This window comes from Lycium ferocissimum, chromosome 7, assembly GCF_029784015.1.
Source record: "Lycium ferocissimum isolate CSIRO_LF1 chromosome 7, AGI_CSIRO_Lferr_CH_V1, whole genome shotgun sequence".
Taxonomy (NCBI): Eukaryota; Viridiplantae; Streptophyta; class Magnoliopsida; order Solanales; family Solanaceae; genus Lycium; species Lycium ferocissimum.
This window is the reverse complement of record NC_081348.1, coordinates 34449801-34475080: the sequence shown is the minus strand read 5'-3', so window position 1 is coordinate 34475080 and position 25280 is coordinate 34449801. Positions and strand designations below refer to the sequence as shown.

The following is a 25280-nucleotide window of genomic DNA, read 5'->3' as shown; positions in this document are numbered from 1 at the left end:
CCAGCGAAGGGCAATCCTGCAAATTGCCCGATCAAATAAAGGCTCCGCACATTATTCCAATAATAAAAGTTGAATCCACGGATATTTTAGGAAACTTGCATTATATCACTTAGAGTACAAAAATAATCCACATTTTCACAATAGCTAGCCTCTCACATGTAATCATTGACTTTGTAAGATGTCGAGGCTACGAGTATGATTACGATAAAAAAGAAAGAGAAAAACAAAAATTGGAAGGAAAAAAGTAAAGGGGAAAACTCATCACATGGGCCAAATTCATCTCGAACAAGAAAAGACTAGAACAAGCAATAGATAGAGTATTTAAAGAAAAGGACGTTTTATCAAATCAAACTCCAAAATACCACATGTGTCCAAGTAATACGTAGACTTATGTATATATCTCACAATTGTGGCCTAATTCTTTCGTTTGAACAAATGTATGCATTTATCATGAGGCAAATTAATAAGTTATACATACCCATCAATGGATATTTGTTGCTATATTTCTTTCATGCTTTTTATTTGAGAGTAACTGAATATACTCTATTTGACCATTTCTTCAGTTTGAATTTGGTTCTACTTTTTGAACAGCTTATAGAGCTAAATTCAAGATTTTGATAAAGAACATGAAAATATTAGTATAAGGTTTATCAAATTACCAAAGTACATTAAATTTTCAGTGAAAAATATTATGTTAGATCTTCATCCTTTTCAATTTACTGATCTAGTTATTTCAAAATAGGTATAAAATAATATTTTTCAATAAAAACATCTAAAATTTTCTTATTTTCTTATATACAAAACAGGAAATCGTGCAAATAGATTCTCTATCTCCATCTATGATTGGTCATAGTATTCTAAAAATAAAAAGAAAGCTTCATATAAGGCAAGTATATAAAAGATACCATTACTGTGTCTTTTACTTTAAGAAAAAAGAATATAAATGAGAATTTCGCTGAATCTTTCATCTTAATCTCCCATAAATAAAATATTACTAACATTTATATCAGGTAGGTATCCAACAAGTCGTCAACAATAATAAAATCAAACTATCTAAAGACATTCGAAATATATAAAGGCGTTCATATCCCATCAAAACCGATTAAAATATGACAGGATCAGTGAATCTGTATTTAGTACTAATCCTATTCAAATAGTTATCTACTTAACATTTTACACACTTTTTAAAAAAAATATTAACTCGTAAAAGAAAATAGCTTGACTAAACCACCCTTAATTAAATATTACCTAACTAATATAGTTCTTGACAACATAAAAATTCACTTATTTAAATAAAAGTAAATTTGAAAGAAAATAATTAATTGCTTTTTAATTATATTAGTACAACCTTATTTTCAACCAAATAAAAAGGTTAAGCGGATACTTATTATAAACTATAAGGGGGTCATTTGGTACATTTTATAAGCTAGGATATCCAACATTAATTTTGGTATTAATTTTATAACATGTTTGGTAGAAGATATATATTTTTTAGAAGAAACTTATACCTCATACGAAATAAAGTATAAAATAAAGCACAATCTTAAAGATGACATATCCCATTTTATCCCATTAAGGTTGAAATAATTTTATTCCATCTCCTAGATGAAATAAATTACGCTCGAAATTATAATTCCGAAATAATTTTATCCGCTTGTCAAACAACCCGTAAAGGAGTATGCTGTAGAAACATAAGCACTGACGTTAACGACAACGTCAAAAAAGGACGAGCAAGGGTTAAAACTGTAAAAGAACAACAAAGAAAACTTAAAGTCGGAGTACCGTTGAGAGACAAAACAATGACGTGGCAGTCTTTCTGGATAAGAAACCCACTAATATTCCAACACGCCTTTCCTTCATTTTGCACGCACTTGTACATTTGACACACACAAAAGCAATTCCATTCTCATCATCTAATTTTCTATAAATTATTAAAAAAAAGCAAGCACCAAAAAGCTCCCAAAATATACATTTACAAAACAAATAAAAAAAAAAGCTCTCTCTCTTCGCTTCTCTTCACAAATCATCGCGACTTTTCTCGAAATTCAAATTTTCAATTTGGTTTAAATATTCATGATTATCCAATTTAAAACGTTGTAATAATAATTGTAAAAATCCATTAGATCAAAATCTAAAGTTATAAGAAGTGATTTGATCGGTTTGTTATTTGAGTATTTCTGTTTAGAAGTTGTTTGGTTGTAGATATATAGGGATGGAAGTGGAGTCGCCGGAAAGAGGAAAGATAGGTGGAATAGCGATGGAAATTCCGGCGAGTGATGACGGAGCAACAACGTTGTCGCCGCCGAGGGTTCCACCTAGGATTCTTCAAAAGCTGTCGGAACCTAAAACAACATCTCCTTCTACTGTTGAAGAAATTGAGGCTAAGCTACGTGGCGCTGATCTTCGTCGACAGGTCTTAATTCTTTTCCGATAAGCTGTAGACAATCAAAAATCAAACTTTTCTTTTTTATTAGGAATTACACGTAATTACTAATATTGATTTTCTTCTTCAAAGTGTCTAGTTAACTGTTACTCCCTCTTCTGTGCAATCTAATACAGTTCGTATTTTGATAGTCAAACTTTTTTATTTTGACATACGCTCTTTTAGTTTTTTTTTAAAATAATTTACATATTTAGAAATTACATAAAAATTATTATAATATAAGTTATAATTAACAATTTAAAATATTTAAAGGTTGCGGTCAAAGATTTTCTTGTTGACTCTCAAAATTGTATCACATATGTTGGGATAGAGGGAGTAATTTTTTTTCTTCATTGTGAGTATGCCGTTTTTGGTAATATTAGTGAAGTGCACGATTAAGTTTCAGCTATGAGTTTTGTTTTTTAGTCCTGGTTTTTGATTAAGTATATATTTTCTTTTCTAAATAAAAAAAAAATTATGTTGGGAAAAGCTTTTCCTCTCTTGTAATCTTGTCTTGTTTTTTTGGTTGTTTGTTGTGTTAGGTAGAGGTGTGCGATTTATCCCTTCTTTTAAAAAATATACTCAATCAAGCAATTAACTAAAGACTCTTTCATTTTGAACATGTCGTTTTTGGTAATATTAGTGAAGTGCATGATTAACTTTGAATATCAGTTTTGTTCAAAGTTCTGGTTTTGTTAAGTACATATACTTTGTTGTTTCCTAAATAAAAATATTTTGGATTTAGTGAAAAGCTTTGCCTTTGTTGTAATTTTATCTGGTTCGTACGGTTGTTTGTTGTGTTAGGTAGAGGTGTGTGATGTTTTCCTTTTATGTTACAGTTCTTTGTTAGGTCATGAGGAAAAAGGCCATTTTCTTGGTTTTTGTTCAATCCTATTTTTAAATATATTCCATCAAGAAATCAACTAAAGACTATGTTTTTTCTTAAAATCAACTAAAGACTAAACCCTGAATTTGTTGTGATAAAAAAGTTATGTTCCGATATTTTTATTAAAAGTACAATATTGATCATAGTTCCACTGTTACCTTGATATTTTATTATACGTATTTTTGTACTTTTTTGTTATATAATCTGTTCCCTATTTTATCTTTTCATTTTTTGGGGTATGATATTTTAACAGCTTTTTTTAGTTAAAACAGATGCTAATTCCTGGTTAATTTTTTTTATTTGTTATGATCCTAGAAGGTTTTTCATTAGCAGGAAGCATAAAGATGAATAAGTTACATAATGATTTTCTGTCATGCTATTTTGTTTATATATATATATATATTCTTTTTTGGGGGATAATCCTTCCATTAAAACTTGCAATTTGGTATCAAGCAGAAATTCCATGAGTATCTGTCGAGCAAAGCCAGACCGAAGCCCAGAAGCCCCTCACAGTCTCCAACTCACGGAGAAGATCTTGGACAGCGTCTCGAGGCTAAACTTCAGGCTGCCGAGGAGAAAAGGCAACTACTTTTTTTTTTATGTAGTTTTGTACCTGAATCTAAACTTTTCATAATGTTTGTTCTGAGTAACTTTCTGCTGCATTTTTTTAAAAATACACCTTGTTACAGAGTGGATCATTTGACAGAGGTCAGGGGCTTTTATTGAAAAGTATAATATAATTTGCCATGTGATTCATCATGATTATGCAGACCATTCTAAATCATTTCATTTGCTGGTCTTTTAACTTGCTCTATAGGCCTTTTTCAGTTCGTCATTATAGCAATTTGTGGGGCTCTGACATGTAACCGAATTATGTTCTCTTTTCTTGACAGTCGTTCAAACTATCATTATGTCGGACTTCCTTTTTATTGCTAACTGTATTTCATTCATGATCTCTCCTTTCAAACGGGGTTAGGAATTTTTTGTTAAATCACCGTGGATGTTCACTACTTGAGCTTTTTCTTTTCTGTTGATCATTGAAGAATGTCTGCTTGAGCTTGTTTATATCTCCATATGTACTAATAGATTCTTCTTCTTTTAAAGCAAACTATTTGAGTTAAAGGATCTTGTTTCTGGATTCAAATACTTGTACCAGTGCATTTAACCAATATGGTCTAAATTGAAGATTCTTTCAAAGGGAAACACATCCCATACTCAAGTACACTTGCCTAAAGAAAAGCAAAAGCAGGGGCAAAGATTACTTTGATTTGATGTATGCGCATAATCTCTATTGTTTGCCGGATTAATATAACTAGTAGAGTTAAAGAACTGATTGACCTCGTGTAACTGTATGATTGTGCATGCCATGCTGCTAAATGTTAATCTTTCACAATATAATGAGTAGGACTCTTTTCTGTTCATGTTTAGTAGGTTATTCTGTGTGGTTGTGCAGTCCATTCCATTAATTTCGTGTTTTAAGCTCTCTTTATTCGCAGGATGAGCATTCTAGCGAAGGCTAAGTTGCGTCTGACAAAATTAGATGAGTTGAGGCAGGCAGCTAAAACTGAAGCAGAAATGCGCTTCAAACAGGAACGAGCTGAACTGGGTACAAAGGTGGAGTTGCGTGTTCAGCAGGCTGAGGTAAATAGAATGCTTCTCCTAAAAGCTAAACGTCAAAGGAGGGCCACACTGAGGGAGAGGACATCTCAATCATTACTACGTCGAATGGCTCGTGAGAGCAAGTATAAAGAGCGGGTGCGGGCCGCAATTTGTCAAAAGCGTGCGGCTGCTGAGAAGAAGAGGATGGGATTGCTGGAAGCTGAAAAGAGGAGGGCATGTGCTAGAGTCATGCAAGCGCGGAGTGTTGCGAAGTCCGTTTCTCACCAGGAAGAGGTCAAAAGAAGGGAAATGAAAAATAAAATAGAAGACAAGCTACAAAGGGTAAGAACATATGCACTTGATTCAAGTTAAATAAATTTTAATATTTATGTCCACTGTATAATGTGTGACACTAGTTCTATCATTTTGGAACTTGACAATGAACAGGCAAAGAGACAGAGAGAAGAATACTTGATGCAGAGAGGAAAATCACATAATCCTTTTTGTGACAGTTATGATAAGATACATGACCAGGCTGACCTGCTTTCGAGGAAATTAGCAAGGTAAAGGAAGTAGCAAACCCTCTTTCGTTACACAAATTTTCCTAGGTGCATCAAATTACTGTCAGTAAATAAGATGTACGGAGGTGGTGACATCTTGTAAGTATTTTTTGCAGGTGTTGGAAGCAGTTCCTTACACGTGAAAAGACTACCTTCCATCTTGCAAAAGCTTATACTATGCTGGGAATTAATGAGAATACAGTTAAGGTAATGCCATTTGAGCAGCTAGCACTGAAGATTGAATCGCTTAATACACTACAGAGAGTGAAAGGTTTGCTCGATCGGCTTGAGCTTCGCTTCAAATTGTTGCGTGAGGTTGACAATGCCACAAGTACCTTTGGTTGGGGTGACATTGATCATCTTCTCAAGCGAGTAGCTTCACCCAAAAAAAAGGCTACACCAAGGAGATCTCTCCACAGTGGTGGTGCAAAAAAAACAGTATCCAACTCACCAGCAGCCAAACCTCCAGTTAAGCTGTCGAGGTATCCAGTTCGAATCGTGCTGTGTGCATATATGATTCTAGGTCACCCTGATGCAGTGTTCAGTGGAAAAGGGGAGCGTGAGATTTCCCTGGCCAAATCTGCTGAAAATTTTGTCAGAGAGTTCGAGCTGCTGGTTAGGATAATTTTGAATGGCTCCATCCAGACTTCCGATGGGGATTCTGATTGTGGATTGGCAAGGCACAGGACCTTCAAGTCGCAACTGACAGAGTTTGATTCAGCATGGTGCTCTTACTTGAATTGCTTTGTGGTGTGGAAGGTTAAAGATGCCCAGTCTTTAGAGGAGGATTTGGTTAGAGCTGCTTGCCAGCTTGAACTCTCTATGATTAAAAAATGCCGAATGACTCCTGAAGGAGATATTGGTGCTCTTACTCATGATCTGAAGGCTATCCAGAAACAGGTTTTTTACCCCTAGATTTTCTTTTTCCTTAGTAACATTAAGAGTTGTTATTCCTTCAATATCTTTAGATTCTTTATATTAGCTTCTTGGTTCAGAGAACGTTGCTACTGTCAAGAAGATTCATTCTTTTCGAGCTTAGTTTTTGACTCTGTCATTCCTGTCATGTAGGTGACAGAAGATCAGAGACTTCTCAGAGAAAAGGTGCTCAATATTAGTGGAGATGCTGGTATTGAACGGATGGACAATGCAATTTCTGACACACGAAGCAAATTTTTCGAAGCTAAAGAAAATGGGAGTCCTGTGGGCTCTCCAATTTTGCATTCAGTATCTCCAAGCCCAACTGCTCTCGCAAGTGCCTCTTCTTCTCTTGGGGATTCTAAAGGAGAGAATTTGCTTGAGGTGAGTGATCAGAAGTCAAACCGTGTGGTGCGCTCCTTATTTAGGGATGAACTAAGTCCAAAGGTCGGTTCTTCTGCCAATAGCAGCATGCAGTCATCCCGTATCGGTGAGGGATTGGAAATGGAGAATGAATTAATTGTGAACGAGTCTATTCATGGTCAGCGTCTTGAATTTGCTGAGTCTACAAAAGTTGCTGATGAAGTCAATAATAGTATTAAGGTAAGTGCAATCTTACATCTTGATTTACTAAACCAAAGCACAGTTGGTAGGCGCTTGAAAACTGAAAGGGAGAGTAGAAATTTTAATTGATCGTTCTGCTCTGATGACTTTTATAGGACAAAGTCAGAGAAACAATGGAGAAGGCTTTCTGGGATAGTGTTATGGAATCCTTGAAAGAGGATGAACCTAGATACAACCGAGTTGTTGATCTAATGAGAGAAGCCAGAGATGAACTTTGTAGCTTGGCTCCTCAGAGCTGGAGACAAGAGATTAATGAAGCTATAGATATTGACATTCTCTCTCAGGTACCTACGTGATCATTAATTCTCATATGCCTGATTCCTTTAACCTTGTGGTATGAGCAAGCTTCTTTATCCATCTAATAATTCGCGCCTTCCTTCTTTAGTTGTTGATCTCAGGCAAACTTGACATGGATTATCTCCAAAAGATCATGGATTTCACATTGGTCACTTTGCAGAAACTCTCCTCTCCAGCTAAGGAGGATGAGCTAAAAGCAAATAGTCAAAAGCTGTTTAGAGAACTAGCTGATATATGTCGGGATGGGTCTGGAAATTCATTTATCCTGGCACTAGTCAGGGGTTTGCGTTTTGTACTGGAAAAGATACAGGTAAAAATCTTTCTGAACATCTTTCATTCTTTCAGCTAACTGACTTTGTGGATGGTTCTGCAAGATGAGTATGTCTATTGTTTCAAAGTAGGAGACTTTACTTCCAACTTTATGGTAATAAAATAAACATATACTGAACTTCTTATTTTCTTGATCTCTCTCCCTTCTCCCCTTCTCTTTCTATGCTGTGGAATCGGGGGCGCATAAATCATCTGTAAGATGATAAAAGTGGCATTTGTGATAATCTAGATAAAAGTGGCATTTGTGATAGTCTAGATAGGGACCACATTCCAAAACACTGTCTAGGTTGCGGGTATGTTAATACAGGGGGTACGCTGTCACGGTGTCTGGTGTTTGAATTCATCTTGGAAGTTTCTATGGGCACATCTCTTACGAATGATTCTCCTGACATAATTGCTGTACCGCTTTGCTTAACAGACAAGTCTTTAGACAGAGATTTTCCATCAGCAATGTTTTTGAGGACGATTGTTCTTCTTCTTTCCAATTCTGCTGTCTCTGTATTTTTCTGAACCCAGTATGAGGTGTGACATTCCTTTTTTTTTCGTTCAGCTGCTGAAACAAGAAATAAGCAAGGCAAGGATTAGAATGTTGGAACCGATTCTCAAAGGACCTGCAGCTTTTGATTATTTGAGCAAAGCTTTCACCAAGCGTTACGGTCTTCCTGCTGTGGCTATGACCGCCTTACCCTTAACATCGCAGTGGCTTTTATCTGTCAGAGATTCTATGGACCAGGAATGGAATGAACACCAGGAGGCTCTATCAGGCCTGACAAGTGAACAGGATCGTTTCCTTCCTTCTGCCACCCTTAGAACTGGAGGAAGCTTTTCAGTTAAATTGACTAATAATCATGCACCTTCGACCTCTACAGGTTGGTTACCTCAGAGTCGGCCCCTTGCTTACCCCTTTAAATTCCAAATGGCATCAGATTAATGTAAGAGCATTCAACTGCCTAAACTGCCTGTATCTATTACCTCACTAGCGACTGTCTCTTCTTTTTCAGAAGCTGTAGATGAATGCCAAGAATGCACGGGGGATAAGGTTGATTTATTGGTGAGGCTGGGCTTGTTAAAGTTGGTAAATGCAGTATCTGGTCTGACGCAAGAAGCGTTGCCTGAAACTATGCAGCTGAACTTCTTTAGACTAAGGGTTATTCAGGCAAAAGTCCAAAAAATCATTGTAATAGCTACCAGGTAACTTTTACTCCATCTCATTCCCCTCCCCGTCCCCCTCCCGCTGCAAAATGAAAAGAAAGAGGCTGTGAGATGAGAAATGCTCTTACTTTGATATCTGTTACTCTCCGTTTGATGATTTACTTACTGTCTTGATTATGATTCTGCAGCATTCTAGTCCAAAGACAGATTCTTCAGAGTATGCAAATGGTATCAAGTGCAGCAGATATGGATAAAATTGTTCAGGGAAGTGCCAAAGCGCTTTCTGAGCTCCTCGACTCCAACAATGATGCTGGTATTCAAGAGATCATAGAGACACTTGGCAAACCTTTAGAGCATGGCAACAATGGTGCTGATGTGATGAAGCTTCAGCAGATCAAGGAGATCATGACTAGGATGTTGTCCAAGAGCCTGCAAGCTGGGGATGCTATTTTTGTACATGTAGCCCGGGCAATATATTTGGCTGGAAGAGGAGTTGTACTTGGGGGAAACGGAAGACATGGAAGAGAATTGGCTGAAATGGCTCTGCGGCAGGTGGGAGCAACTGCTCTAATTAACGAGATTGTGGAAGCTGCCTCTGTATTGGTTATGGCAGCGCGCGTGAGTGTGAATGTTCATGGTCCTTGGTATGCACAGTTAGTACATAATATGTGAAGGTCATTCTTTTGTATATATCAGGGCATGTAGTTATTATTCTGTGTATCATCTAGCTGTGAATCTCATAGTCTCCCTAGATTGAAGGTTATTGTTATTAATGTGACTGGAAACCTAGAGAATGTAGGGGTATTTGCTGAAATAAGGCACTAAAACGCTTGCTTGTATATATATTTAAGTTTGAGAAATAATTTGAATGCACATTGGATGTAAAAAACCTGCACTGTGTTGGGCTACGAAGACAGGAGCCTAAAACAGAGCTCCCAAGCCTAAAAGGAAAGTGCAAGTAGAGTTTTTAATCGCTGTCATCTATTTTCCATTACTTTGGTTAGTCCCGTACGGTTGTGTTCTCTTCACTCCAAGAAGATAGCATTTGGAATGATCCATTTCACCCTGCTTCTCATGTGGCGCCTACTCCTCAACTACACAAAAGATTAAATACTCATTGAATATTGGAGGTGCGTGGGAGTTGACTCGCATAACATTAATCTACGTAATCGTAGAATCATGGCTGTATAAAAACATTTTCATCACAGATCAGGACATCTTTAAACTTCCATCCATACCACATCTATTCTCAAGTCAGCAAGGGGCTACCAGTCTATAGGTGAGCTTTAAATTTAGTTGCATGATCTTCCTTCTCAAGTCAGCCAGGGGCTACCAGTCTGTAGGTGAGCTTTAAATAAATCTAAATAGCTGGTAAAAGTTTCACTTGAAACTAATTAATAACATCCCACTTTTAAAGACATAGTAACTGAAGTCCTGGGTTGTAAGAAAATTGAACTCTATACTTAATTATTATACAAAAGTTTTAATTAGTATACGTTATCTTGGCATACGGAGCCACATTATTTGATCAACGTAAATAATGCAAGTGTAAAGTAAACCACACTCTGCAGAATATTGAAATTAACTTTCAACTACGTACTTCACACTTCGCAACTAGAGGTTACTTGTTTATATATAGTTACCAAATTTAGAAGTAACTATAGTAATAACTGGATGACAGTAGCACCAGAAGGTGAATCGATTCGATATATAATAGTGTGTGTAGCAAAGCAGACTCTTCTTTCCAGGCGGCTAGAACTAAATACTCTACTACGTAGCTAGCTGAAATGGCCGCCTCCACTGCAGGACCCAAATAAACAAGTATATTTCAGAGAGAAATACAGGAATAACGAAAAAATCTAACAAACTAATTAGCAATGGTCATCTTTACGTCGACTTGTATATAACCAGTTACAGATTTAATTTCAGAAACGTGAGAATTTAAAGTTCAGAATACATTGATAGTCGTAAATTGAGAAACAGTTTACAAGCTTGTGACTTTGTCAAATTAATAGCGAGGGAATAAAACTATCTAGCAAAGCATAGATCTACAGTACAAAGTCTAAGCCCCACAGATCAATATCATCTAAAATAGCAAGTATATGGTCTTCAACTTGGTCTCCCTCTAGGTATTCGATATTGTTCTCCTGATAATCATCTTCCGCGACGAGTCGTATATCATCACTGGATATTCTTCCATTAATGCCTTCTTCATTCTTCTTGCATAACAGAATCAATGAATTCTTCAGCGTCTTTCATATCCTCATCTTTAACTACCTTACTATTGTTTCCTTTTTTCTTATCACCGGGTTTTTCCTTCTTCTTGATCTTACAAATTACGTAACCCTTGTTCTTCCTTTCCTTAGCATCCAAATATCCACCATACAGAGAGTACTCAGTCATCAACCACTCGCCATTAGCATTGTTCGACGATTTTTTAACCGGGATGTACTTCAAGCTTTTGACGTACCCAATCAGTCTCCCTTTATCGTCAAACACCTCTTTCCCTTTGCTTTGTGTCTTCCATGTTCCGTTCCCCACTCTTCGGGCAAATCTTTTCCAATCAGGCTTCTCTTTCTTCTGCGGCGTAATGAAGTAACGAGTGTTGTTGGTGCCCTCAGAAGCTTCGAAAATCTGCCATGGCTCCTTGTCCGCGTAAAGATCAACCTGCTGCATGAACTGATACTGCTCTGGAAGTGGCTCGTTTCGTACAAACCCTAATAGATACTTCATCAGTTCCTTGTTCGTAGGGTGAAATCGATATCCCAACGGACGACGAGAAGATGAAGGTCCCTTAGCTTGATGATCACATGAGTATACTGCCATTATTTTAGTGATGCTCGCTAATTTATCGTGTTAATGGATAGGTGATCAAGAATGTACTCCCTAAAACCCTATAGCTAGACGTTGTAACTCTCTTGATGGTGAAGAACGTAAGTTAGGTTTAAATGCTACAATAGTTCGTAGAGCAACTATTTATAGTTTTTTTCTGTTTTCCTAAATTACTTCGCAAAGGTTTCCAGCCTCTAGGTTTTGTGAATGAACCAATGCGTACGTAAAGCTGCTTTGCTTTGTTTCCTTTTTATTATAATTGTTATAAATGAATCGATTTGAATTTTGCATTTTTTTACGTAAGGAGAATTTGATTTGTTTGCTAATTTCCTTTATATGGTTTAATTAGGCGGAAACTGCTGATTGGATGTGATAACATATGTGGAGAAGGATCACGATCCATTTGCATGCATGAGTATATACTTTCCATTTCTTATTTTCTTTTGTCCATTAATTCTTTTTCCTTTTCTTTTTTTCTCTTCTCACTAGGATCGGTAGTGTTTTCTGGAATATTTACTAGGGTTTCTTTTTGACCCAATTAGATGGACGCAGGAGGGAATATTTCCTATTTACAATTTGTTTTTCTAACAAGCGGCTAGCCTATGAAGATTATACTCTCTATATTATAATCATTAATAGCCTCTGTGGAGGACAAGATGCGGGAAGCGAGCTGAGATGGTTTGGGCATGTGATGCGGAGAGATGCAAATGCCCCAGTGCGGAGGTGCGAGAGGCTGGCTAGCGACGATTTCAGAAGAGGTAGAGGTAGGCCGAAGAAGTGTTGGGCAGAGGTGATTAGACAGGACATGACGCATTTCGCTAACTGCAGGGACATGACCTTAGATAGGAGGGTATGGAGGACTCATATTAGGGTAAAGGCCAAGAGTAGTCGCGTTTATCCTTTCTTACGAGTAGTTGTATTGCTCTATAGTTTCTTGTCACTTGATTTCTGCGAGTATCTGTTTTCACAGAATAGTTTATCATGGCTTATTTACTTTCGTTTTTTTCATTTTCATAATTGGTTTGAATTGTTTGTCCGTATCTGACCTTTTCTATGCGTTTTCTTGAGCCGAGGGTCTTCCGGAAATAGCCTCCCTACCTAAGGTAGGGGTAAGGTCTGCGTACACTCTACCCTCCCCAGACCCAACATTGTGGGATTCACTGGGTATGTTGTTGTTGTTGATGTAATTAATGAGTAATGAGGATCTGTAATTCAAAAAATAAAAAATAAAAATTGTAAAGAGCTAGCGCTTTCAATAATTTCGGAGATATATTGGTTTATTTGTAACTTATACATTTTATATAGTAGGACTTAATTATAAACTTATCCTAGACAAGAAGGTTTAGAGCTTCTTTTCCCCCCTAATATATACTCCCTCCGTCCTTTTTTAGTTGTCTTGTATTGACTTAATACACCCGTTAAGGAGCCATAAATAGAATGACAATTTTACTATATCACTCCTAATTATTACTAAGTAATCTAATGGTTGAAATCAATAAAAAATACTTTAAAAGTTGTGCAACCATTAAAAATTTCTCCAACCCAATAATTAATAATAAAAGTAAAATAGGTATGAAATGATAAATTATCTCTTGATTTTCGAAACTGCACAAGTAAAAATGGACGAGGAGTACTTCCCACATTCTACCTATAAATAATTGTTTGCGTACTTTTATTTATAACATCTAAATGAGATCTAAACATCAAATGACAGTGTACATACATAACAACACTTCACTATAGCAGCTTTTGTCCGAAAATTTTATGGCTGCTATAGTGAAGTGCTGTTATGTATGTCTACTGACATTTGATGTTTAGATCTCATTTAGCTGTTATAAACAAAAGTACGCAAACAATCATTTTTTGGTATTTTTTATGTAACATATAAACGAAATCATATACTTGTTAACTTAAAAATCTCAATTGATTTTCACATCTCATTAATTAGAAATTGAAAAAGACTAATAAGTTACTAATAAATCCATAACTAGTTGTACCATACCAGTAAAGAATTAAAATCTAAGGAACAAATGCATTTAAAATTAATTGAGAATTACAATATTTCAAGTTTGACGTAAGAATTTTACAATTGTACATTGTCGTAAATTCCAGTCTCTAATTAGTGATAATATCGCAATTCCAGTCTCTAATTAGTGATAATATAACGCTTAAATTGACGAAATTTTTTGTCCAAACTTTCAGCAGAAGGGAATTCAATGGCGTTCCCTTGGAGCCTATCTGAGAACTTAGCAATTGACTCTTCTATCTCACCCCAAGTAAAAATGACTCTTAACAATAGCTTTTTATTTTTATACATAATATATTTTTTACAAAATATTATTACACAATATTTGAGTATAATTATTATAGAGAGGTAATTTTACAAAGATTGTACTGCTATAATGAATGCCGCTGATGTTATAGATAGAATGTTGTTATAGGGAAGTAAAATAAAACATGAAAAATCGATTGCGGAGAAAATCAGACCGTTATAGTGAAATGTTGTTATAACGAATAACAATTATAAAGAGATTTGATTGTACACCGTTATTCAGAAATATACTATATACACCATTATTCAGAAATAACCGTTTGCACCACCAGGTCATCTACAACTAATAGTGTGAATTTGAAAATCTTAAAATAAGATATAGTCCGCAACAACATATAAAGATGATCGGATAGTATAATGTACTAAACTCTTCTGAAAATGATTTTTAGGAGTATATATATGTACGTATCTTATTATTTGTAATTTTGTCAGGTGCAATTTCAAATTTGACTTCAAGAGCTGTTTGGACATGATTTGAAATCGTAATATGAAATCTGAATTGAAGTTGAAGTTTTGATTGGACATGTAATTTGAATTTTTTAAATTGTATATTTTCTCATAGACCTAAAAACCACACAAATTGTGAAAAGCATCTCATACAATCTTACCAAAATGAACAAATATATTTCATAAAAAAAAAAAAAAAATGGATACGCTACTAGCGCCTTTCTAAAAAATACAACATCAAGTGATCAAATATTAGTTCAATAAAAAGGAAAATTGAACATGTGTTGTATAAGTAAATGTAGTAGGTAAATGGTTGGTAAGAGTAAATTTGTTATAAATATACTACCAATATGCAGATCTTTTAATTTTCGATATAAATGATTGGTAAACATATCTACCAACTTATGAATATTTTTTTACAAAATAAAAACTTATAAGTCAAGTTTTACATTTAAAATAATTTGAAATCCCGAATCATACCTTTTTGGAGAATTTGGATTTGAAATAATGATGTGAAGTTGAAATTGAAATTTTGTGCAAATTGCAGAAACAACAGCAGATTTGAAATCATGAGTTCATATCGCATGACCAAACACCTACTAAAAATATGAATTTGGAAGGGAGAACTGAGGACAAAGAAATCAAATTAAGATGTGCCGTGAGCTGAATTTGAATTCATCCGTGGAAAATAATAAAAGTTTACTTAAATGGTCACTAAACGCTCTGTATTAGTACAATGATAATCTGTCTCTCTACAGACATATTCGGTCCTCATATCCCCAGACCCCAAGAGTAGTAACAGTGCTTCCTCAACTGAGAAGTTTCCCCCTCTTCAAAGAAATCCATGCAAATCGACACTACCGCCAATCAAACTCGAAAAGATTCTTATGCAGGTGCACTGGGTTACAAAATAGGAAACAGAGCAAAATTAAAGGTGAGGGCTGTAACGTCTCATTACAAGCTGTGGAGCACCCAAGGAAGTAAATAAACACTAATGATACTGGGGTATTCCGCATAGCTACAACCCAAAGAAATAACAGGAGTAACATAAAGAAAAAGGGAGCCAATACAAACTCCTCAGAACTCAAGAATACATTGGTAGGAGCCTATAGGACAGGTCTTGTTCAAGTAAGGTTGAACCCATTATTAGTACAACATTCCGGTGGTTCTCAGACAAAGTATATTCATTACACGCTTTCGGGCAATATTCAAGAATATGTGACAAATAGAAAAGAGATCAACTAAATGAGTATACACTATACATATCTATCTGTACAGACTCGCAGGCAAAGGTAAGCGGACGGTGTCGTCGTAGGCAAGACCATCTCAAACTTGCCAAATCACACTATGAAAGACCTTGAAAACCCATAAAAACAGAGCAAAATCATTGGCAATCCAAAATCTTCAAGCTCCACAATGAGTTGATTACAAGTATCTGCTTCATCAACTGGCAGCTGTCAGTGAGCAGCAAAATCTGCCGCAGCCATTTCCCTAACATGGCGGAAACGCCTTCGTCGAAGATACAGCCCAACTAAATATAACACCGAGGATAGTGCAATGGCAGAGTAATCAAACACATCAATGACATTTTGACGGCCTGCAGTGAGACAGCAATAAACAAAAGCTCAATGGAAAGAGTAAATGCAACCTGAGTTCTTCACCAAATAAAACACCCAATAGCGCCCCAGCATGCAAGCAGGGTGGAGAAAGAAAAGCTCTCAGCCTAGCCGAGCTCTCGCAGCAATTAAATAGAGGAGACAAGTTTAGTAATAAAGACACCCAAAAAAAGGACATACTCAGCTTCTATTTACCTTTCAGTAGCACTTATCCCTGTAATGTGACAGAGGGATTCATAGTTTATATATTTGTACTAAAAGACCAAGATTCCAACAAATTGCTTAAGTCTATTATTCTTCAAAAATCTACATCCATCAAGCTCAACTAATAGATGTGAGTACCTATTCTGAGAAAATCAAAGGGGCTGAGTGTGTAAAGGAGTCCCAGGAACATCTGCAAGAAATTATCTGCTTCAGCGGATAAGTTCAAGAAATGAGATTACCACAAAATAGTAAAAAATAAAATGGCGAAGTAGATAGAGATAGCAGATCAGAAAAGAAACTTGGAACAGCCATTTAAAGCCAGAAAATTAATAAATTATGAGGATTTGATGTTCACTTTTGAATTAATGAGGAAAAGAATTGAGACTGTAGAACTATAAAATCAAATACCACAAATAGCTTATTAAAGTAGCAGCATAGCATGTAGCTGTCAGATGAACTTACAGCAAAAATTCGCAATTTGTTCAAATGAGCACCAGGCCTGTCAGGATTCATCATTTCATTAAACACTCTCTTCATGTAAAAGGGCAGTCCGAGCACCTTCTGCAGAAAGTAGAAAGAAGGATTAAAAATAAAAGAATATGTGGCGCTCTGCTATTACTCAATGGTAAACCAGTAATTATGTAAGCAAAAAGTGCAGGATTAGAAACCACTTGAAAATGAGGCTCTCCGCTATCATTTAAGGATTACCAGTAAGAAGTCACCACAAATCAGATCAATTCAATTGATACAACAAAACATTATCTGATTCCTAATTTGCATAATCTTTTACTGGATTCGCAGAAATCACATATTAATGACTTTTTTCTATATGGATATTAATGACCTTTTCTTTCCAAGCACATGGTCTTGATCTTGAAATTAATGGATTGAACAAGAAGATATTCTGCTTTGGGCTTATAAGAACCAAAGGACCATGGATAAATAGATCCCAATCTAAATTTGTAACAGACAGGGACAATGTCCAAAAAGATAGTCCAATCATGCTAGATAGTCCAATCATGCTTTAAAATATAAGGATAATCCCATCTATGAAATCCAACATATAATAGAATAGCATACGAGTACAACGCACCAGCATGAGGCCATAACTGCCACCCACAAAAAGGCGATTATACTTTTGAACTTTTTTCAAGACCTCAATTACTTCAGCATCCTGCTGACTATACAATGATGACTCAGGTGTCAAATCAGTAAGCTTCCTCGAACACATGGGACAGTTACAAGGCTGAAGTGCGGCACCATAATTCCAGTACTGCAAAATGCAACCTCCTACACATGGAGAAACCAAATTGTAAAGCTTATGTCGACAAAAAGAAGTATGGGGAAAAGCTTGATCGAAATAACTGCAGGGCAAGCAACTGTGATGACAGACTGGCGAAGATGTGGTTTTTCATATTATCAACAACTACGCAGTTAAGAATGCAATTATTTTTTTCTCTACCAACATCGAAACAATTAATGAAAACATATCAGAGTACAGGATAGACTTGACACCTCACTCTTATGAGATAAGAGATCTCGACAATGCCCAAGAAGATTCAAATATTGTCCTTATCAATAAGATGCCATAGGAAGGATAATTTCCTACTACACTTGCATCAAATTATCATTATCTTCTCATCAGTCCTATATAAACCTCGGCATCGACAGAAGAAGGGATTCCCAAATAAAATAGTGGTTCTTATAAGTAAATAAAATAGTGGATTTAAACCTAACGTATTTAAGATACAGAATCCATTTTGCAAGTTCATTATTATGGGTAGTTCCCACAAAGGATCAGACTAATGACGTATACAATACTTGAATTCTCGACATAGATGCTACATAGTTGGTTCTTATCTTTAGAGACTACGGGTGTAATAAGAGCATACGTCGACAAAATTCAACCAAATCACCAAAGGATGTAGAGTGATTGGGTAGAATGATTTGACATTAGCTGCACATCGTTAAAGCCTCCTATACCTAAATAATTATGTGATTAAGCTGGCTTTCCAATTATATCTAAAAAATTGGTAATATAAGGTAATCCAACTATATTTATTTCATGTGATGCTTTCACATTCTCCACCGTCAATCTCCAAGGTGAGTTGCTAAATCTAAATGTAGTGTGAAAAGAACACTATTCACTAGCACCAGCTAGTAGTTAGGAAATTTCAGAAAAGAGCAAAACCCCAATATCCCCATCCAAAATAACTGCACATGATCAATCGGCTTAATACATAGAGAACCCCTTACACTTGCCGATAAATTTCATTTAGACACTCGAACTATGACTCGTTCAGTATTCTTTTGTATTTTTCAGAAAGGTAACGTCACATTATAAAAGTATTCTTATTAGACACTTTTGGTTCAAATTTTGGAAAAACTGTCCTAAAGCGTCTATTAGGAACAAACTGTAGTTTTCAGTGTCCAAATGAAATTTGCTGACAAAAATAAGGGGTTGTCTATGTATTAAGTGTAACCAATTTATGGATAAGAAATCATATCCTTGAGCTATTACACTAAAAAACAATCACAATAAACCTGAAAATAAACCAGTAAGTTGTAACACTAGTTAAATTTGTTTTACCGCAGTACCAGTGGCCACAGGGACCTCGGCAAGGAACAACAAAATTGGCAAAGCAGATAGGACAACAATCATCAGTTGGAGGTTTTTCCGCCCTCAAAAACGCATTATTATTATCTGTCTCAACAACCACAAGGCTCTTCGAAGTTGCCTCATCCTCCTCCTCCTCATCCTCGATTTCCGTGCCCGAAAACGACGCCGTAGCATCCACGTCATCCTCCTCTTCCTCATCGGAATTTATCACGGCGGCGGAGGAATCGGAAGCTAATTCGGGAAGCATAGCTGTGTGATTAGGGTTAGGGTTTTGATTGTGGTGATGTCGACGATTGAGGAACAACTTCATGTTAGCAGAAATGATAATATGGGAAATGGAAGCGGTTTAGTAAAAATTTTGAAGGTTTGTTTTTATATGTAGATGACGTGCCGGAAAAAAGCTTGATCCTAAGTCGCACACTTTCCAGAAATGACCTCTCTGCCTCGTCAGCTTTCTCGTCTTTTCCTTTCCTTGGTTTTTCTCTTTCATTCATAGGAGATTAATATGTATGTGTGTGACTCTAGAATCAATAAAATATACTCCCTCCGTCCCAATTTGTCTCAATTAATGTTATATAGTTTGATTAGATATGAAATTTAAAAATAAAAGAAAGATTTAAATTTGTGATCTAAAATATTTGTATGGCTGTAAATTATTTCATTAAGAATAAAAGAAAAAGTTTAAATTAAATTATTTTTAAATATAAAAATATATCTCTTTTTACAGACTAAAAAGAAGAGTAGACTAAAAAAGAAAATACATCACATAAATTGAAACAGAGAAAGTAACCAAAGAGATCGAAAATAAATAAATTTTGAAAAATAGAACACATGGTTCTTTTAGAACTTTTTTCTTAATTCAAATTATGATAGATCACAGAAGATCATATCGCCTCCACCTAGTTAAAATTTAAAGATATGGATATGATCACTCAGCTAATATCTCCATTTTTAATTATCCATGTTTCAATTGACACTCGGACCATTAATAAAATGATAAATTTACTATATCGTCCTTTAAATATAATAAATTCAATATTTTAAGAAATGTATTTAATAACAAGGATAAATTCTTTTTCAATAAAATAACAAAGATAAATTAGGGATTGCGAGATAAGTTATGTTTCGATTTTTCAAAATGAACAAGTAAGAGTACACAGAAGGAATATAATTTAAAATACTTATGGTTCAAAGTTTGTTATAATTTAAAATATTTATCGTTCAAAGTTTGTTATATACGCCTTAACAAAGATGTTTATCAACTTCAACTGTAGAATTGCAAAAGAATATTTACATATCTCCACTTTACGTAAGAAATCACCCATCCGAGTAGATATTCTCCACCTCATATTACGATTATTTTTTTAAAATGCTTGCCTTTCCCTAGTTAATGACCTTGAATTCCTCAATTTTAGCATTATTGTGCTAAAATATGAGCTTGTCTAGGAACAAATTATCCTCGATTACTTAATATTTCAAATGATGAAAGAAAAGTATTGAAGTTTAAACACGGGGTAGATGGTTAAAGAATCTCTCTCTATCATATCCGAAAATTGAACAAATTTTTGGATCTATTAACATCCTCGCCGTTAGTGGGACGAGCATAACAGGCAACTGGAGAGAACTAACAAACAAACTTCTCGAGCTGCTTTTAGCAATTAGAAAACGAGTATAAATGCAAAGAAACATTTGAGTAGTTCAAACTAGTGTCTTAACAATGAAAAATGCCTATGCCAATAAGCAGGAAACTAAATATCGTGCTGTAAATTTCTTCTGGAATTTTGATGTGAGATACCACTAGACTGCAGGCCTTGGTAATCTTGGATTACTAATTGGTGGAATACCAGACCATCTACGAAGTTTGAGTGTGAACCAAAAGCATACTAAATACTTTGTTGATTAAAGTTATGACTACTATGACCTATAATATTAGTGGGAGCTGCCTTTAAAATTACCTCCCATACAATCAAATTTTCTGCAAGGGAATCTTTTTCTTTAAAGCCAACAAAAGTCAAGATATATTCACAGCATGGACTCTCCATTAGGCTGGCATGGAATTTCAATCAGGCAGTGCTGGTAGAGCAGCCAACTGTCTCACACGACGACGGAGAACCCATCTACGGCATAGGCCAGCCAAAGAGAAAATGGCCACCGTGGCAATAGCACAGATGTCAAGCAGTCTCCAGATTCCTAGTCCTCCTACAAACAAGTATTTTATCAGCTTATGTTCAAAATGCAGCAACAACCTATCAATGGGTGCATAAATAAACAAGACCTTGAAAAAATAGAACAGTTTCTCTATAGACACCTGAAACAAATAATGTATCTTACAAAGATATTCTTTCTTCAGTATAGTTTACTCTCAATTAAGTTGCATTCTGAAGATTAGCATCATATATTAATGGTATAAATGACTTTAAATCACCCGGCATCAATATCTCATGGCTGCAAATAACCCTAACCCTAACATGCATGCCTTCCACATAATAGAGCTGCAATACAAATCTTATTTTCTAATTGAGTATGACGAGTAGAATACCAGTAGGAATGAACTTGAATTCGCAGCTACAGTAGATCCAGCTCAGCAACAACTGCAGTGAACACAAGGAAATTACCTCAGAGCCAATAATTGCTAAGAAAGAAGCTAAAGCATTAGCAAATACATCAAAATAGACGAGAAAGATGAGTCATAACTGTCATATCATAACTACTTTATAAAACCCATGTCCCAATGAGATAAATGATCTTTGGGTTTTGCTTAGTACAGTACTTAGATTTCAAATATATGCAATGGTCCAGGGATTCTCCATGTCTAGATTCAAAAGACCGAGAACTTCGCAGAGGAATTCTACCAAAATGTCCTAGGGTACTTCCAGAAATCTGTGCTTCACCCTGAACAGAGCGTGTCCAAACAATATAGATTATTTTCTCAGACAATGCAAGGTATTGAGCAAACATAATCATGAAAAAGAGTAACGGAGTGCATGGCAATTCAAATCTCTACCAATTTTTGAACCTCCAGCACTTGCATGAATATGCAAAGACCTTTCCCGTGTAGCATTGAAACAAGAATCCAGAAGTTATTGCAACATTCCACTTAACTGTTTAGAAAACTTACTGCAAGAAGGCGCATCAAGTAATAGTTTAACCGAACTTGATCAGGATCCATCAGTGCATCCATCAGCGCTCGGAGAACTCTCCTCGTTAAAAGTGGAAGTGCTAGTACCTTCTGCAGGAAAGAGAAAGATGATAGATAAAGTCAGACCTATGGGAAACATATTATTCTGAAGTTTTACAATGAATCACTCAGATAATCAGTTCATAGGGATGGACAAGGAAAGGTGCAATTTTAACGTTTTACTGATGCGAGGTAAAATCAATTTGCTTCACTTCATCAATAAGTTCTTTCTGGAAAGAAGTTAAAACTTCCCTAATTCCATTAGGGTATATAGGCACAGTTGTGGCAATCAAGGACACAAAAAAACCATAGAAGGTGTAAGCTTATCCCCACTGATGACGTGTTCTTCTAATTATACTTTCATAAGAACTAGGTTTCTTACATTCATCATAGATTCTATGTTCTTTTTTTCTTTTCTTTTTTTGATGAAGTAATGCGTTTCATCGATAGGCATCAAGAAGATGCAAAGTTACAGGAGGCTAATTACAAAAGAACAAAAGTGTAGGAGAACTTTATTCTATGTTCTTCTTATGAACTGATGATGAGAAGAAATAAAAATACCACAGATAAGACTTTCCAACAGGAGAATCCTCCAAATGAGTCCTTCCATTTAGAGAACTTTACCTATCAGGGATTCAGGGCTAGCTCCTCCAAGACCTCAAATCATTACTCGGGTAGTTTTATCTTCTCATTTCACTCAAAAACCAAATTAAATAGTGTTTTACCATTATTTAATTATATGGAAAATCATATAGCAGCTATGGCTATGAAGAAAGATCAGTAACAATCTTTCACGAGGAACAAAATGCCAGGGTGCAGAGCTCACATATCCTATAACTTGTTGTCAAAGCTGGTATTATCAGCAATACCAATAAACAACTTGCATTGGAAGTAAGATATACTTGTGATATGCTTCCCTTATACTCAAAAATCCTTGTAATGTACTAGTAACCAAGAGTACTAGAACAACCATGCAATTAGAGTAGCTTTTTTGGAGTTGGAACCAGAAAGGGTTAGGAGTTTAAACCAGACATCGTCATGTAATCTGCTCCACACCTTAGACCTTCACAAAGCAATAAATCTCTAGCTGGAGCCTGGAAATGCTAAATAGAGTTTTATGAGAACCAAAAAGGAAAAAGACTCCACCACCACCCACCACCCTAGAAAACGTAGTGAGAAGCGCACATTAGAAATGCACAAGTGAGAATTGCAAATTGCAGAAATGGAGCTCTAAGATAGAAGCCTTACCAGAAAAATCCCATAAGCACCACTAATGTAGAGGTGATTGTACCGCCGAATCTTCCTAAGTAGTTCGACAACATCCTCTTCCTGTTGAACAAGTAATGATGCCTCCGGTACCAACCTACTAATGAGGCAACAGCATATTGGGCACTTACATTGCCGTAGTGCTGATCTGTAGTGCCAGAGCTGCAATATGCAACTTGCTGTGGAGCAATATAAAAGCAGAGTCAGAGTGAGGCCAAATTTTCCTTGACTAATCATTTCCAAATGAAATGTTGAAAATATTTTCTCCAACAAGAAATATTTTCTCCAACAAGAATATTTTTCACCGAAATGTAAAATAATATTACTGGCTTGTCCAAATTTCTCAACTCTTAGGGTGTGCTTGGTATGGAGGTTTTCCAATTTTACCATGTTTGGTTGGTCAAATATATGGAAAACATTTCTCTAGGAAAGTAAGTTAGGTAAATGACTTCTCTAGTGAAAGTAGGGTAAACAAGCTTCATAAATGGTATTTCATCTCCTCCCCACTTCCAACGCTCCCAACCCCCACCCTTTGACCAGTGGCGGATGTAGCATGAGAGGAGGGGGTTCAATTGAACACCTAACTTTCAACACGGGGCATACATTTGTGTAAATTTTTTTAAAAAAATTGCAAGAAATAGCAGACATGAACTCGTAACTTCTAAAATACAATGGGTTCAAACTAAGAATCTTAAAAGGTTGAACCCATAGTGCCTTTGACCATACCACCCCCGCTACCCCCAAATCTCCACTCCCCACCCGCATAGTATTTTTCTAGATTACTTATAAATGCTCTTGGAATAATATTTTTTTACTTACTTACCAAACACTAGAAAATAAGTAAGAAACCACTTACTTTCCAAGAAAACATTTTCCTTCATACCAAACACACCCTTAAACTCATTTTCTTTTTACAGATATGACTCAAGTTTTACTCTACATCACTTGTGTTAATTTTCAACCCCTAACACACTAAAATATTAGGAAAACAAATATCATCATTCGTCATACTCTACCCATTTTACCCACTACACCAGTATGCTGTTGTTGTCATACCCCACCCATTTTATACCCCACCCTGCGCATCTTTGAGTTTTACTATATTATTTCATCTTACTCAACTAAACACGGAAAAATCCATACAATGATTTTCTAAAGCAAAAATTTCCCAACTACAACATTTACTTGGATATTTTTCCTAACAAAACCAAAAGCACCCAAAATTCTTAAAAAGTAAAGTAAAATATGGAAAGAAACATACCACAAAACCAGTGACCACAGTTGGTTTTACAAGGAATAGTAAAATTTCCAAAGCAAATGGGACAAACGTCATCATCTGGTGGCTTTTCACTTTCAATACTTCTCTTTACACCTTCTTCCTCCTCCATCTTCTCTTTTTTTGAGCTAGAAATGCTAGGGTTTTTTCATAATCTTACAGACAAGCAAAAAAATATATCACACTCATCAACTATATACAAGTCGAGAAAATAGGCATTAGCTCGTGAAGTTTTTGCTCTTTCTTCAAAAAAGAAAAAAAAACACAAAGAGAGCTTTTGTTTGTTGTTTCTCAGTTGAGTGAGGTGTGGGATTATATCAGCTGAGTAATGATGACCGCAAAAAAAAAAAAACTAGAGTAAGTAGTTGGCAATGCTTAGGCAAGAAAAAGTGAAGGAATGAAGCGCCTACTCACCGTGAAATTACTAACATGGCGCGTATTCAAGTTGACACGTTACTCATTCATTTTAATCCTTTAACAAGGTGGGACCCATCTTTTCGTACTATTTGGAACTGAAATCGCGTTTTTGTCCCTATTAGTATATTGGAATATCCAGTTAGTAACATAAAAGGTTACCAAGTGTGATCTCTCAAGGTTATATTTTTTTATTTTATAACAATAAGATCAATCAAAAGTCACTTAATAAATATTTGATCAATAAAATATAACATGACATTTTATTTAATTTATATGAAATTTTCTCTTCTTTTTTTCTTAGTTCATG

General features: G+C 35.6%; 4 protein-coding genes across 7 annotated transcripts; 1 reads left to right on the top strand and 3 right to left on the bottom strand.

Moving 5' to 3' along the window:
• The first annotated feature begins 1989 nt into the window (after positions 1–1989).
• On the top strand, positions 1990–9658 carry LOC132064576 (uncharacterized). The gene is made up of 11 exons (XM_059457607.1): positions 1990–2413; positions 3765–3889; positions 4805–5249; positions 5355–5470; positions 5584–6367; positions 6536–6985; positions 7102–7290; positions 7392–7613; positions 8184–8502; positions 8635–8824; positions 8974–9658. The coding sequence occupies exons 1-11, from the start codon at positions 2213–2215 to the stop codon at positions 9455–9457; spliced, it is 3525 nt and encodes a 1174-aa protein (XP_059313590.1). The 5' UTR covers positions 1990–2212; the 3' UTR covers positions 9458–9658.
• A 1175-nt stretch (positions 9659–10833) lies between these two features.
• On the bottom strand, positions 10834–11611 carry LOC132062154 (NAC transcription factor 29-like). The gene is given in 2 exon segments (XM_059454784.1): positions 10834–10971; positions 10973–11611. Coding segments are annotated over 2 exon segments (777 nt in total).
• Positions 11612–15415: 3804 nt separating this feature from the next.
• On the bottom strand, positions 15416–19178 carry LOC132064575 (uncharacterized). 4 transcript variants are annotated; one of them, XM_059457604.1, is made up of 6 exons: positions 18807–19178; positions 17310–17506; positions 16679–16777; positions 16355–16406; positions 16208–16226; positions 15416–15993 (listed from the first exon to the last, which is right to left on the bottom strand). In XM_059457604.1, the coding sequence occupies exons 1-6, from the start codon at positions 19144–19146 to the stop codon at positions 15975–15977; spliced, it is 726 nt and encodes a 241-aa protein (XP_059313587.1). In that variant the 5' UTR covers positions 19147–19178; the 3' UTR covers positions 15416–15974. The 4 variants fall into 4 exon arrangements, with proteins under 4 accessions (XP_059313587.1, XP_059313586.1, XP_059313589.1 ...); XM_059457603.1 differs by lacking the exon at positions 16208–16226; XM_059457605.1 differs by lacking the exon at positions 16208–16226 and having other exon boundaries at positions 15855–15993; positions 16355–16420.
• Positions 19179–20615: 1437 nt separating this feature from the next.
• Positions 20616–24741, bottom strand: LOC132064574 (uncharacterized). The gene is made up of 5 exons (XM_059457602.1): positions 24542–24741; positions 23263–23459; positions 21955–22065; positions 21376–21427; positions 20616–21035 (listed from the first exon to the last, which is right to left on the bottom strand). The coding sequence occupies exons 1-5, from the start codon at positions 24666–24668 to the stop codon at positions 20896–20898; spliced, it is 627 nt and encodes a 208-aa protein (XP_059313585.1). The 5' UTR covers positions 24669–24741; the 3' UTR covers positions 20616–20895.
• Positions 24742–25280: the final 539 nt, after the last annotated feature.

Excerpts from the sequence above, each read along its gene's own strand:
- LOC132064576 (XM_059457607.1), top strand. The coding sequence starts at position 2,213 with ATGGAAGTGGAGTCGCCGGAAAGAGGAAAGATAGGTGGAATAGCGATG. Across the intron at positions 7,291-7,391 it reads ATATTGACATTCTCTCTCAG|TTGTTGATCTCAGGCAAACT; the intron begins GTACCTACGTGA and ends TTCCTTCTTTAG. Across the intron at positions 7,614-8,183 it reads TTGTACTGGAAAAGATACAG|CTGCTGAAACAAGAAATAAG; the intron begins GTAAAAATCTTT and ends TTTTTCGTTCAG.
- LOC132064575 (XM_059457603.1), bottom strand. The coding sequence starts at position 19,146 with ATGAAGTTGTTCCTCAATCGTCGACATCACCACAATCAAAACCCTAAC. Across the intron at positions 17,507-18,806 it reads CTGTGGCCACTGGTACTGCG|GAGGTTGCATTTTGCAGTAC; the intron begins GTAAAACAAATT and ends CTCCATGTGTAG. Across the intron at positions 16,778-17,309 it reads GCAGTTATGGCCTCATGCTG|AAGGTGCTCGGACTGCCCTT; the intron begins GTGCGTTGTACT and ends TACTTTCTGCAG.
- LOC132064574 (XM_059457602.1), bottom strand. The coding sequence starts at position 24,668 with ATGGAGGAGGAAGAAGGTGTAAAGAGAAGTATTGAAAGTGAAAAGCCA. Across the intron at positions 23,460-24,541 it reads CTGTGGTCACTGGTTTTGTG|CAAGTTGCATATTGCAGCTC; the intron begins GTATGTTTCTTT and ends ATTGCTCCACAG. Across the intron at positions 21,036-21,375 it reads ATTCAAGTTCATTCCTACTG|GAGGACTAGGAATCTGGAGA; the intron begins GTATTCTACTCG and ends ACTTGTTTGTAG.